The sequence below is a fragment of the Cygnus olor genome, chromosome 5, assembly GCF_009769625.2.
Source record: "Cygnus olor isolate bCygOlo1 chromosome 5, bCygOlo1.pri.v2, whole genome shotgun sequence".
Lineage (NCBI taxonomy): Eukaryota > Metazoa > Chordata > Aves > Anseriformes > Anatidae > Cygnus > Cygnus olor.
In genome coordinates, this window is record NC_049173.1 from 34,222,717 (window position 1) to 34,236,358 (window position 13,642).

Consider the following 13,642-nt stretch of genomic DNA (forward strand, 5'->3'; position numbering starts at 1 on the left):
CATTTTTTTGCAATGTCCTATGTGTTCCTCAGCCAGTAGAAGGACCTTGAGCTGCCTTTTCTCACACTCTCACTCTACTTCAAATATCATGTAGTAACATCCAGAGGTGGACACTAGAATAGCGATAGCGTGACCTGTATTTCTAAGAGTTTCAATGACCTGTTCTATCTACTCTATTGAAGGGACAGTTCCACTTTCCTGCCAAAACCTTGCGGGGCAATGTTATTCACTGCTTGATACCAGTCTGAAGTATTTAGGCATCTCGGGCTGCAGTAGACATCTTCAGTCAAGTCCAGACTCCAGCTCTGAAAGACATCATCTCGGGGATTTCTTTTCACACCGATGTCAAGCTCCACAAAGTAAATGAACTTTCCCACCCTGGCTCTTTCCAAAGGATGGCTGCTCCAGGCACTGACCGCACTAATGATAAAGAATAGGTTTAGGGTGGAAATGAGAAGATTTCTGACTTACTCATGTCCTTGAATTCTTGGGCCCACACCAGCCTTTAGCTGCAACAGGTCTTCTTTCTTAGTAGCTAACACTTCTAGACATCAGGCATGTCCCCTCCGTGTGTTTCTGTTGTGAGACAGCAAGCTAGTCTCATCTCATCTTCTTTGCAATATGTGTTCTCTTTTCCTGTAATAGTCCTAATAGACCTTTTTGGAACTAGCATTGCTTTTAGCTAAACTTTTTAAACACAGTTGACTGGAATGGTAGGGAATATGCCTGATGAATGGTCAGTGGGCTCTTTTCTGCCTCTTTGTCTTCACACAGGAAACACTGCTCTTAGTGTATCTTGTGTGTGCATGTGTGCATGTGTGTATTTGCAACTTGTAGTTACCCAGGAATTAGGTAGTATACTAAGATGGTTTTCCTTGGTTGCCTCTAACCAATGATCTCTTTACTTATTTAAAAAAAAAAAAAAAGAAAAGTATTTATTAATCCCCAGAATCACGGCCTTGCCCTACTTTTCATCTATAATATTGGCATTGGGATTTTAATTGTTTTCTGCTGCAGTGACTGCATCAGACTGCTATGTGCGCTTGTGGCTGCCATCTGCTTCAAATGAAAAGCTTCAGACCAAAACCATCAAGAATTCTGACAACCCTGTCTGGAATGAGACTTTCTACTTTAGGATCCAGAGAGAAGTTGAGGTAGTAAAAATACAGAGATTTTACCATTTTGAATAGCTGGGAGTCCTCACTTGACACCCTCTTGGTCAAATGTACTAAATAACTTAAAACAATGCTCGAGTAACAGAATTTGCAACTGACTCACTAGCACAAAACAGCAGACATATGGAGTAGTGTTCCTTTCAGATAGTTGTAGACATCTGTGATACATACGCCTATATTTGAGCTAGTCTAGATTCCCCTTGTTGTCGCCTGAGAGAAATAAGTACTGCTGTAGCATGCCTCATCTCTGGGCTATTTTGGATGGTTAATATAGAAAAAGCATTCCCTCCACTCGTTGTAAGGGAAGAGTAGAGGAGTTGCTGTGGTTTACAGAGCAAAGTTGCACTGTGATGACTTCAGCTGATGAAATTAATCCTACCCTAAGCTATGCAGTTAAGAGAACTTAGGAAATGAAGAAACCGAATAGTTATGTTCTTTGGACGGGTTATCAGAGAGTGGCACAGAGCACTGAGCATCTTTTTTGCCTTGGAATAGTGGGAGCTCTCTGTTAGTAGTTGTCTTCTATTCAATTAGAAGTGTCCCGAAGTTGGATTTAGTGATTGAGTTCCACATTAGCAGACTCCTGAAAGAAAGCACAGTGATAGTAAATCAGTAGCAAAAGTCTGTAATCATTTTTATTTATTTATTTATTTTTGGAAACAGCAGCTCAGTAACTTCATATTTATTTTCTTCTACTACCAGAACGTTTTAGAATTGGCAGTGTGTGATGAAGATCCACTTACGAAAGATGACATGCAGTTCACAGTTCTTTTTAACGTTGCTAGAGTCAGACCTGGAGAGAGAGTCCGTGAGACATTTGCTTTGAAATCAGAGGTAAGGACTGAAAATACATGGACAGATCTTACTTTCCATTTTGGCTTCTGTGTTAGGTGAGGTTTGGGTCTGCATAAACAGATATCCTGGTATATTGATATCATTATCAAAATCTCATCAAATCAGGTGCTGGATTTTTGTGACTTTGTTAATCTCTTTTAACAGATTCAGAAAACGAAGCTGCTTCTCTCCCATGCAGTTGTCTCTGTGCAGACAAAAAAGTGATAATAACTAGCATCTGTAAATACAGTCGTTTTCATCTTTTATAATCCCGCAGATAACTTTCTTACTTTTAGCTTTATTCCACTTTTCCCATGCTTAGATGACATTTCCTCTTAAATTAGAACTTATTAAAAACTTGAAAACAATCCACTAACCAGTTGAATTAAATGATTCTTTCAGACTTCTACTGTTCAGGTTCATGCTGGGTTTCCTTCTAGTTGATTCAGATTTCCATAGCCCATAATAAAGACATGCCTGTTCTATTAACATCTTTGGTATTCTGTTAAGGAGCCCATGAAAGAGAGTTTTCCAGGGAACAAAACTGGGATAGCTCTGTGACACCTCCATGAGTTGTGTCTGAGGAACTGCTACATGCTCATTACAGGAAGGAGACAGTCCATACCTACAAGAACAGCTACTTCCCAAATGCTGAAAGCTGTTAACAGGGATCCTCCTAGTGACTCTGCAGGCTGGTGGCATGCATTTCTCAGCCATTTCTTGCTGAGTCACTGGGAAATAACACGATTCAATAACCTCCTCAGTCTGGAGCGCTCTTGCCCCCTTCATCTCTGCTTAATTCAACGTGAATGTGATTTAAATGATTTGTACATAGAAATGACACTGGAATTAGTGACATTTGTTGCTGGGCTTCAATACCTTTCTCCCAGGCAGACTGTCTTTGCTGAAAGATATATTTCTGTTTCAGCCGAGCTTTTCCTCTCTGATTGTATCTTTGGAAGGATGTATAGTACTACATATCCCATGATGGGAGAACATTAATCTTACTTGCCTTTTCTGAGCCTGTGGTTTCCATTGCAATCCTAGCTTTTTTGGTAATGTTAGCAGAATAGATATCAGCCATGGAAGTGAAACACCTTTCTGATGTGTCTCTACTGGTGAACTCTTGCAGCCTCCAATAATCCATATGTATTTTACCCTTTTCCTTTTAGAAAGAGAGGTGCTCTAAGAAATGGGAAAGTTTGGAAGTGGAATTCTGGATGGAAAAAATGTGAGTAAAATTCCAAAGCTGAAAGGTTTAGTTCTGCCAGGCAGTATAATATCTCAGAGGAAGAGGAAATTCTTCCAGCTCTTCCTTACAGCAGTGAGCTGAGACTGCTGTTTCGATTTCTTTTTTTAGCCTTAGCTTCCTCAGCTACTTCTATCTTTTAGTGTGTCTTATACAAGTCTTACCTTATGTTTGGCACCTAAATCCTGATCATGGAAATGTAGTAACATTGGCAGGATTCAATAACTTGCACACAAGATGCATACAAGCCCTAAGAGAGGTGCTTTCCAAGTTGTTAATACTAATGTAACAATGCTTTGAACACTTTAGTTTTTCTAAAAGACCAGAAAACATGTATTATTACCACAGAATATACATCGAATGATGTAGACAGCATTAGAAAAATCATTAGGTGATAGCATAGTTAAACTGAACAAACATGCAATCAACAAATAGTAAAATTAAGGCCCTCCTCCTCAAATTGGTAATCGACATTGGAGAAGAACATATCCCATAAGATAAATTTTCTCTCTCTTTTAAATGGTATCACAAAGTTGACTGAAAAAAAAAAACCACCACAAACTAAACTGCATTATCTGTCCAGTTTTTAATGTTACAAAAAACATAGTCTGTTTAAAACTGACTAACTTCATGATTAGAAGAAGAAACTGTGAATAGGGCTTCTTAGTCTCAAAAATGGAATAGCTGCAGAAAAAAATGTCTGGTATTCTTGGTTAACACAGCGTAGCTCAGAAAATCTATTTAATTTATCTATGGAAGACACCTTAAGTGATGGTGCAAGCATCCCCTGCAAATGTGGAAGCAATCACAGCCAGATGTACAAAAAGCACAGAGTGAGATGAAGTGCCTGGAAACTGGACTGAGCAGATTCAGACTAGAAATAAGAGGAACATTTTTCACAGTTCAAGTTACAAAGCATGTGGGGAATTCTCCACCCTTGGAAGTGAAACCTAGTTATTTATATGTAAATACATTCTACTGCTGAAATAGAAGTTATAGAGCTTGACATGCTGCTTGGTAAAATGTCCTGGACTTTGCAGAAAGTCAAAGATTACATGCTACATAACTTCAATGGTCCTTTCAGATCTATGGAAGCACTTACGAATGTGTGTAACGTAGTGCCATTGGAGTATTAGCCTTAATTAGAGATTATGTTAGTAGAATCTATAGGTTACTCATGGTATTAAATAACTACTTCCATTCAGTGACAAACCTAGGATTTACAAGGTAAAATGTCTGGAACAAAGACTTTATATTACTTAGCTGTATGTTTTCCAGTCATATATATGATGTGAGCTAATTCTTATTTGCCGTTCTTTGGTGACCAGTTGTACATTATAATCTGGATCAGACAGACATGTCTGTCCTAATAAGTATTTGGAGAGTACATTAATAGTAGTCTTTGCTTTCCCCAAGCCATGTGGCCATTTGTTAGGGGCAGGACGTGATTCCACATAGACCAACACCTTTTTCTTCTGTAGTTTTAAGAATTGGCATTTTTATGGACTCTCCTGTCTTCTCGTTTAGCAACTGCATTTTGGTTCATATGCTTAGCAGATGATCATGTATTATGCCTTTCAGAAAACAAATTATGACACTAATGTAACTATATTCAATTTTAAGCAGAAAAGGTCATAAAACTGCTATTAAAAAAATAAATACTAGGTACTCACACATCTTTTGTTTGTTTTTTGCTTCTGTCTTTTTAGTCCTGGCCCTCCAGAGTATGTCATTACCAATGATGTCCTAGTGGTAAGGTTCACATATGAATTTAGTTTGGAGTGACTTTTCCTTCATTTGTTTTTCTACTTTTCCCCCTGGCCATCTGGTATTTTACAGGGAGAGCAGAAGCTACTGTTAACTGATACGAGCATGGTCGATGGTATAAAAGAAAAATGTGGGACAATTCCCCTTTGTTACAGTTTAAATGTTGCCCACTCCATGCAAAAAGAGAAACTGTGTTTCTTGAAGTTCTCATGTATCAGTATTTTGCCCAGTTATGGTTTGCTAATATTTCAGCATCCTGTGTTGGTTGGCATTCAAAGTGAAGTGCGTTTCATGTAATATAGCATGGCATTTGGCAGGAAGAACAAAGGTTTGAAAGGGATGAGTCTACAGAAGAAGACATCAATACGTAGTCAATGTGCTTATGACTGGAAGGTTATCTAATGTAGCAGCTTTATAGGAAATGAGTTTTTTAATGAAGAGCTATTTTAATTGTTGAAACACAGAGTCCTCTTGTGGTATTAGTCAGCATGCGGTCCATTACCTATCTCCTTGGGCTGTCCCAGCAGCAAAGGAGTACAAAGCACCTCATGCCAACCACTCCAAGTATGTGTATGATTTCCAGATGCTAGCCCTTATTACCCATGCGGCAAAGTAATGCATATTCTGTTCTTTCCCCCTCATTTTCTGTGTGAGGCATAAGAGCTGTAATGATTGGCATGCGTTGTTCCTGAAATGGCTTGGAAAACTGTCCTGGCATGAGTTAATAAGGGTGAACTGTAATGACTCAGGTGGAGGGTAGGGTGGAATAAATCCATGATCAGAACCAACAAGAAGATGCCTTGTAGACGAATCATGGCCACGATACACTAAAACTCATCATCAGGTGGTTTCCTCCCACCCTTCCTAAGTAATTGTCATATATATGCGTACCTGAGTTTGGGCAACAGTGTGTTGTACAGAGATTCCTGATTTGGGGATAACTGCAATGGATATAATCACCTCTGTCAGTGCACCACTGTATGGACAAGCTAGTTGTAAAGCATTATAACTGGGCTACTGTTCTGGTATAATGAGCTCTGAATTTCTTCTTGTACAGCTAGATTGCTTCCAGCACTGAGACCAGTTTAGTTTAGCCCTATATTATAGCTACTAGCTGGCTTCCTGGTGGTTCGTTATTTGCTGCAGATACGGCATTTGCTATTTTCAAACTTTTCCACTTCTGTCTTTTACAGTCACGTGAAGTTTGGTGCTTGGAAGTGCAAGTGGACAGTAATGAAAGCAGGAAATATTTGAAAGGTACGCAGATTTCCGTGTGAAGTGAGGACACAACCAAACCATAGGCATTCAGATCCAGATGGAGGCACTTCAGGATACAAAGACAACTAATAACCTTCTAAAGACAATAAAATGCAGTGCAGTGAAAGTCCCTGAACTGCCTCCAGTAGTAACTCCAATCTCTGTGTCTTTTCCTTGAAGCTATCAAATTTGGACACAGTAAACTTTGCTGGTAGAGGTATGAGAGGGTGCTGACTCTGGGAGCACTCCAGGTTTTGGGATAGATGCAGGAGTACCAGTTTCTGTGTTGTAGGAGACTTGCCAGTGTGGGAACTTATGGAGAATTTACCACAGAGAATGTCTGCAGCAAACTTTGTTAGCTCTTTTGCCTGAACAGTGGTAATATTCTCTAAACAAATCTGTTTTCACTAGAGGGTAAAAATCTTGTGCTTACGGTGCCTGCATCTCATGAAGGAACACAGAAAGCTACAGAGGACACAGATACTTTCTACTTCCATTGTGTGAAGGCCTGGGAGCCAGTTCTAAAGGCCAGACTGCAGGTAATGCGCACTGCACCAAGCCAATTCTCATACTGCTTGCTTATTTTCAGTGTCACCAAAACAGTGGAGAACTGTTGCCCTACTGTGAGTAAAATACATTTTTTTTTGTTCTCTGCAGAAAGTTTCTGATAAAGAAGATGACAGAAACAATTTAAGTGACACCTTAACAGTACCACTGAAATTTCTCCCTGTTGGACACAAAGTGAAAGTAACCCTCCCTGTAAGACATGTGAGTACCTCACCATTTATATGACCTTTTGGAGAGATGACTAAAGTAACCATCAGTATTTAACATAATATCATTTGAAAAATAAATCAGTTGGAAAGTCTGGGTGAGAATACAAGATGCAAATACAAGATTTCTGTAGAAAAAGCTTAGTTTTCTCAGAGAAATATAATTTTTCTGTCTGTAAAATCAATAACTGGGGATTCATCCTGGCCATTTCTAGATGCCTAAGTTAAATGTTTAAATGTAATAAAAGACCAACCTCTGCTGTTGTTACACAGTTACAGGAGAATGTTCAATACCCCTAGCAAGTCTTTGGGATGTCCCACCCTGTGTCTACTGTCTGTGTCAAGCCTGGGTGGCTAGCTCAGTCTATATACCTAAATTTTAGGTGGCTAAAGTTAGATGAGTTGAATCTTACCCTCAGAGAACAATTTTGTCACATTCCTGTATGTATACAGTAATGATGTTAACTGGTGGACAGGTACAACTTTAAGTTGCTTTAAAAGCAGGAATGACACTGCTGTGTGACCAGATGAATCTGTTAACAACAGCCAGACATCCTTTCTCACACCATGCAGCAAATGGGAGGCAAATACAGGAGGAAAAGAATTACTTAGCAGCATTTCTCCTACAGAGATGGGAGAATGAATGTCTGTTTCACAGTTGATTTCCCTACCTCCAATGGCTTTTTGAAAGGATGTGGTGACTTGTATTTCCTCTCCCTAACACTGTCTTTAGCTGGATACTGTTCTTAATTCTCAAGAATGAGAGGGTGGCAGTGTGATACTGCTGCTGGGTTAGGCTGGTTCATGGGGTCACAGTGAGGTAGGAGTCCTGTTTCACAGTCTGGTCAGGTAGCCGCTTCAATGCCTTCTGCCTCTCTAGCATCTCTACAGAATATGTTTGGTTTTTATTTGCTTATCTTCCCTTTCCTGCTATTTTTTTTTTTAAAACTGTATGCAGGGTGGTGGTGGTGGTGCATTCCAGGAGTCACTGAAAGTCTGGATTTCTAAACTTTATTTTCACAGTCATTCACATTCCTGCTCATGTTTCTTTGTTTACAGAATGTGCCACTGCAGCTGTACCTCCAACTAAATGATTGGTAAGGGGACTGTTTTGTTTCTCTACAAGTTTCATTATTCTTTGAACGATGAATTCTAGAGCACAGTATTCTTCATTTAGATATAAGGAATGCACAAGACTAAGGGCAAAATACCTTGGTAGTTAAGTCACTGTGAAAGAGTCACCACAATAGAGCAAAAGTAAATTGATTTGGGGCAAGAGTCATGTTAAAATGCAAAATAAATAAATAAATAAACAAATAAGTAAATGAGAATTTCAGACAGTGAGGAACTTAGTCAGATGTCCTTTGCGTCAAAGAACCAAAGACTGAGATTAGAAATTTCTTCAAAAGGGACAAGTAAGCAGGAAGAAGGCAGAGGGAGAATGGGATTTGACTTGATCTAAACATCAAGATTCTATATGTTGTTCAAACAACACATGTTTTCTTAAGAAAATAGATTTGTGGCCATGGTATTATCAATAGAAAGAAGCATAAGCAAGGGAAGATGAAACGTTATGCTGTAAAATAATGAGACATACAAAAAATAAAAACAAAATAATTGGAATATCTTTTTCATTATACTGTTTCTGTAGAAATCAATGGTTTAAATCCCCATGAAAGACCTTGTTAGGTTCTGATGACCTTTTGCTCAGAAATTCTTTGAAGGAAACATAGAAAGTATTGAATTAACAAAGCTACTGAAGGACACAAATAATCCTTTCTCATCCCATATCTGCTGTCCTAAGCTGGCAGTAGGACTTATGCTGAAATATCAGAAAATAATGAGACCGTGTAGAAGTGAAACAGTTCATTTCTTTGCAACTGAGATCTGCATTTCTGCCTGTAAATCTGAACAGTGAATCGTGATTCTTTATGATGTTTAATAGACTGCAGTTGCTGAAAATAGATCCATGTGCATTTTTAACACTAATCCTGTGCCTCTGGACTTATTTATGTTGCAGCACGGAAAAACTAGATGTGCGCTTAGGATATGATCTATGCCGAGAAGAGCAGGAATTCTTGCAAAAAAGGAAGAGAGTGGTTGCCAGTGCCCTGAAAAGGGTTCTTCATTTGGAAAGAGATCTACATGGACACGAGGTCTGTGAGCTGGAATCCAAGCATGGGCTGTGGGCCTATTGAATTTGGATTGGCACAACTTCCCACAAACCTTCTAGTAGTTTTTGCACATTGATGACAAACCCATTGATTTGAATGGCAGCCTAACTGAAGTTCTCGGAGTGGCATCCCATACTCATCTAAAATTTCAGCTCAGCTATTCAGGCCTCCATTCTCTTCATTTGGCCAAATTCCTAAGGACAGAATATATCCGTCTTCAAGGTCAGAGTTTCCAACAGTGTGATGCGGCAGGTCAGCACAATATGAGGCATTGGTATGTTCTGTGAGACACAACACAGACAACCAGACAGTCCAAAATAAGTAGGAAAACAGGAGTGTTTGAAATTCACCTCCTGTGGAAATTTGTGAAATCACTGTAATGTCCCTTCATTAGGCTCATATTTTTTTTCATTTTCCAATCACTTTTCACAAAATGTCAAAATTATTCAGAATGGAGAAAGAACATTTTCTAACAAGCTCCAGCTGAAGCATGGTTTGTTGCCAAGATCCAGGGTGAATTTTAAAGTGAACATTTCTTTTCTTGATGGAATTTTATTTGTTGAATGGACACTGTCCAAAGAATCATTTTGTTTGCTTAATATCTTTTTCCTGAACTCTGTTCAGGACTTCCTTGAATCCATTCTTAATTATGTTTACTGAACTCTTATTATTTATAGTTAAGTCATATCATTATCTGTTATAAATCATAGCAATTCCAATTATAAAGAGAAAAGAGAGGAAGAAGGGTTAAAATCACTGAATTTTAACAGTTTTCAAACTCATCCAAGCTTTGAGATTATGAAAGCCCTCTGAGTATCTGGAGGTTAATTTAAATAAAGTACTGGTAGAGACTGGCTGAACATTGATTTCATTTCATTGTCCTCCAATAAAGTCTGCTGAAGAAGTTCTAGGAGCTGCAATTAGGCTTTTCCAAGTAGGCAAGTGAGTAACTTTCTGAAGATAATATTTATGTTTTGAACAGGTCCCAGTAATAGCTGTTATGGCAACAGGCGGAGGCCTCAGAGCAATGTCAGCTATGTTTGGCCACCTTTTGGCTCTTCAGAAGCTAAATCTGTTGGACTGTGTTACCTATCTCACTGGGGCTTCTGGCTCAACATGGTGAGTACAGAAGATGCAATTTGTATTTGGAATGACTATGACACCACATTTCCACATAGTGAGAGAGATGCATTTATTTCAAAGTCTTACATTATTCATAAGTGAACATAATTCCCTGGTAAAGCTATTACAGTTGGCTCTCTATCATAACTTCAGTTTAAGCTAGCTAGTTCTCTGCTTTGATGAAAGTGTCTGGGTAAATACAGTATTTTTCATTATTAAATGGATGATTCTGTCACATTTTTGTTCTTTAGGACCCTAGCAGACCTGTATGAGCATGCAGATTGGTCACAGAAGACTCTGGAGGGGCCACTCAGAGCAGTAAAAGAACAAGTGACAAAATGCAAACTCAACCTTATGTCTATGGAACATCTGAAATATTATCACAAGGAACTTGCTGAAAGGGCAAAAGCTGGACACGTCTCATCTTTTACAACGTTGTGGTCACTTGTTCAGGAAATGTTCTTACATGAACGGGTATGTACCACATATGTACCCAGTGTGTACCACACTGCCACGTACATTGTCCTGCCACAAATTTGAGAAATGTCCACTTGTTTTCTCTGGCACTTCCCTCTTTGTTTGCATGACATAATGTGTGGAACAAATCCAAAGCAACTGAGGCATTCCAGTATGATTCGTAAATAATGACAAAGGATCCTATAGCCAGGATTTTCCAGAGTAGCTGGTGGTTTGTCGGTGCCTCTGAAGGGGGGTGCCCAACGGATAGCAATTTCAGTTGGCGATTTTCAGAAAGAACTGAGCAACCCGTCCCCCCCCCAACAGTCAGGTGTTTTAATGTTTCTAGTTGGACACTTAAGAACTAGAATAACCTGCCCTCTTGTGAACATTAGTCCGAGCCTTAGTAAAGATCTGTTGGACATAGACAGTCAAGGCACTTAGATATTAATGTACAGGTCAGTAGATATCAAAAAGGCAACCAGGAAGGAAAATACAGGAACATGAAAGAAAAGGTCTTTCAAGAAAATGTGACCCACAGATTCCTCTGGGTAATAAAACACCTGTTGTCTATCAGTACTCATGTAGATTGTCAATGGTTTTGCCTTATGCTTTTCCAGAGGTTTACTGTGATTTTTATCTGTTTGATTAGCCGAGAAAGTACAAACTCACAGACCAGCGCAAGGCACTGGAGCATGGACAAAACCCACTGCCTTTCTATGCAGTCCTCAATGTCAAAGAGGAAAAGTTCAGTACTTTCAAATTTAGAGGTAAGTATTCTTAGAGTTTCTTCTGACTCTGAGTAGGGACTAAAGAGAATTTGTAGGGAGGGAGTGTATGTGTTTAGAGGGGGAATGCAGGAAGAATGCCTCTGTTGGTTTCCCTGACTCAGGATTAATCTTTTAATAAAATGTTTGTCTTTCTTGTGAATTGCTGGGTGTTGATTAGAAAAAGCACATCTGCTGGATAACACCCTCAGGCACAAACAAAGCATTTCTGAAGATCTGGAATGAAGTTCTATTTTTGCCAAATACATTGTGAATGAGTGGAGGCAAATCGTATAAATCTTTTTGTGCCTTAGTTTCACACCTATAAAATGGCTATCATGGTTCCTTAGTTTGAAGAGGTGCTGTGAAATGTAATTGGCACTTACCTAAATCTCTAGAGTGGAGTATGAGTGCAGTGATGGGTGTGATGTGACAGCCTTTAGATACAGACTGTATTCAGCAAGAGGTGATGAAGCCAGCAGATACTGGAAAGAAAAAGCATTTAGTACTTACATGAGGTTAGGTTCATGGTTGCTGTTCTACAGGAATACCTATACAGGACAGCTTGAGTCAGGAAACTGTGTGGCCACGTCCACACTGTGTTACTTTCTAATTCTGAGTTGATGTGTCTTCAGGCTGCTTTCATGTAGTCTGACAGGTTTGGTTTAGTGGAGATTTCATGCCGGTCATTCCTTGAAGGTTGGATCACACTTACATGGTGTACATTTGATGGTCTTGAGTTAGAGAGACAAGTGGGATCCCAGAATCTTTATAAATATAAATCTAAGTTTTTGAAGCTGTTATTAGACTCTTTCTGAGGTGAAAAAGCTAGTTCCTTTTGTATGTGAATCACATCTCAGTTTTTAGGGAACTAGACAGTGTAGTTTGCAGTACAAGCTACTGATAGTACAGAGCTGCTGAGACCAGCAAAGTTCATGTAACTTGCAGATAGTTTTATCCACAGGTGTAGGTTTTGTTTTCTTATTCTCTATGACAGTAAACATGGCATATGTCAATTCTTTTGTAGAGTGGACAGAGTTCTCTCCTTATGAGGTGGCCATACCAAAATATGGAGCCTCCATTCGTTCAGAATTTTTTGACAGCGAGTTTTTCATGGGAAGGCGAGTGAAGAAGCTGCCAGAATCTCGGATCTGCTATCTGGAAGGTGACCTAGCAATGCAGTATAGTTAATCACAATATGGTGGAAACCATGGTACTAGCTAGCCACTGGTCTGTACAACAGTCCTTGCCAGCAGGTATCTGCTCTAGGTCTTGACTCAACAGGCTTTTTACCCCTTCTGAACGCTTCTTGCTCCTTGTACAGTTTCTTTTCTCCTGTCTTCTCTTTTTCCCTGGGCAAGTCTGGGACATTTGTGGCAGGGTTCCCATTCCCATATTCTGAGTGAAACAAGAAGGTGGAGAAGGCAAGTTGAGGAAATAGTAAGCCTTCCTTCTCTGCCCAGTCATCATCTCTTCCGCCTCTTTCTAGGAGGGCATTGTGGAATTGGAAGGAGCTGAAAATAAAATATAATTCATCCAGCCACAAAGGCAAGAACCATCTGAGCTTTGTGGGTTGAAAATTGTCATCTATCTCCAGTAATATTCCCTGCCCACAAGGATGAAGGCAGCCCTATTAACCTTCACCAATTTCTTTGACTGTGCCTCTAAAGACAAAGAAAAGGGGAAAAGCAGCTAGTCAGAGGAATCCATCTCCCCCAGGCATATTTAAAAGCCTTGTCAGAATTGCACCTTTTGATATCAAAAGCAAGAGTCCACTGGAGACAAAAATCATATTTCTCTCACTGTGAAGTCTGCTAGAGATTGAATTTGTTCTTCACGTGAATACCTGGCATGGGGCTTATAACAGAGGGTAGGTCTTTCTTTTCCAAAAGCACGCTCACACACAGAGCTAATTTTATTTTGATCCTGTACCAGTTGAACTCCACAGAAAAAAAAAAAAAAAACACAAAAAACATGCCTGAAAGGAAAAGAATAGGCCTTAGATCAACTTAAAGAATAATTTATTTTAAAGAAAGACCTTATGGTTATATGGCTGTACTGTGATTCC

The 13,642-nt window shown here is 39.3% G+C and overlaps 1 protein-coding gene across 9 annotated transcripts in view; it reads left to right on the top strand.

Annotated features, from left to right (window-relative positions):
• The window catches only part of PLA2G4B (phospholipase A2 group IVB), a 52,117-nt gene that overhangs the window by 28,217 nt on the left and 10,258 nt on the right, over window positions 1-13,642 (top strand). For 5 of the 9 annotated variants that reach the window (XR_005820039.1, XM_040557452.1, XM_040557451.1 and 2 more), the window contains 14 exons: window positions 183-359; window positions 1,018-1,154; window positions 1,878-2,009; window positions 3,182-3,240; window positions 4,968-5,010; window positions 6,219-6,282; window positions 6,694-6,821; window positions 6,940-7,050; window positions 8,115-8,152; window positions 9,076-9,211; window positions 10,212-10,348; window positions 10,603-10,825; window positions 11,460-11,577; window positions 12,602-12,739. Coding sequence is in view for 8 of the 9 variants with exons in the window: in XM_040557452.1 (XP_040413386.1) it covers window positions 183-359; window positions 1,018-1,154; window positions 1,878-2,009; window positions 3,182-3,240; window positions 4,968-5,010; window positions 6,219-6,282; window positions 6,694-6,821; window positions 6,940-7,050; window positions 8,115-8,152; window positions 9,076-9,211; window positions 10,212-10,348; window positions 10,603-10,825; window positions 11,460-11,577; window positions 12,602-12,739 (1,641 nt within the window). In the remaining variant the exon portion in view is untranslated. The other 4 variants (XM_040557455.1, XM_040557457.1, XM_040557458.1 and 1 more) reach the window with 4 other exon arrangements.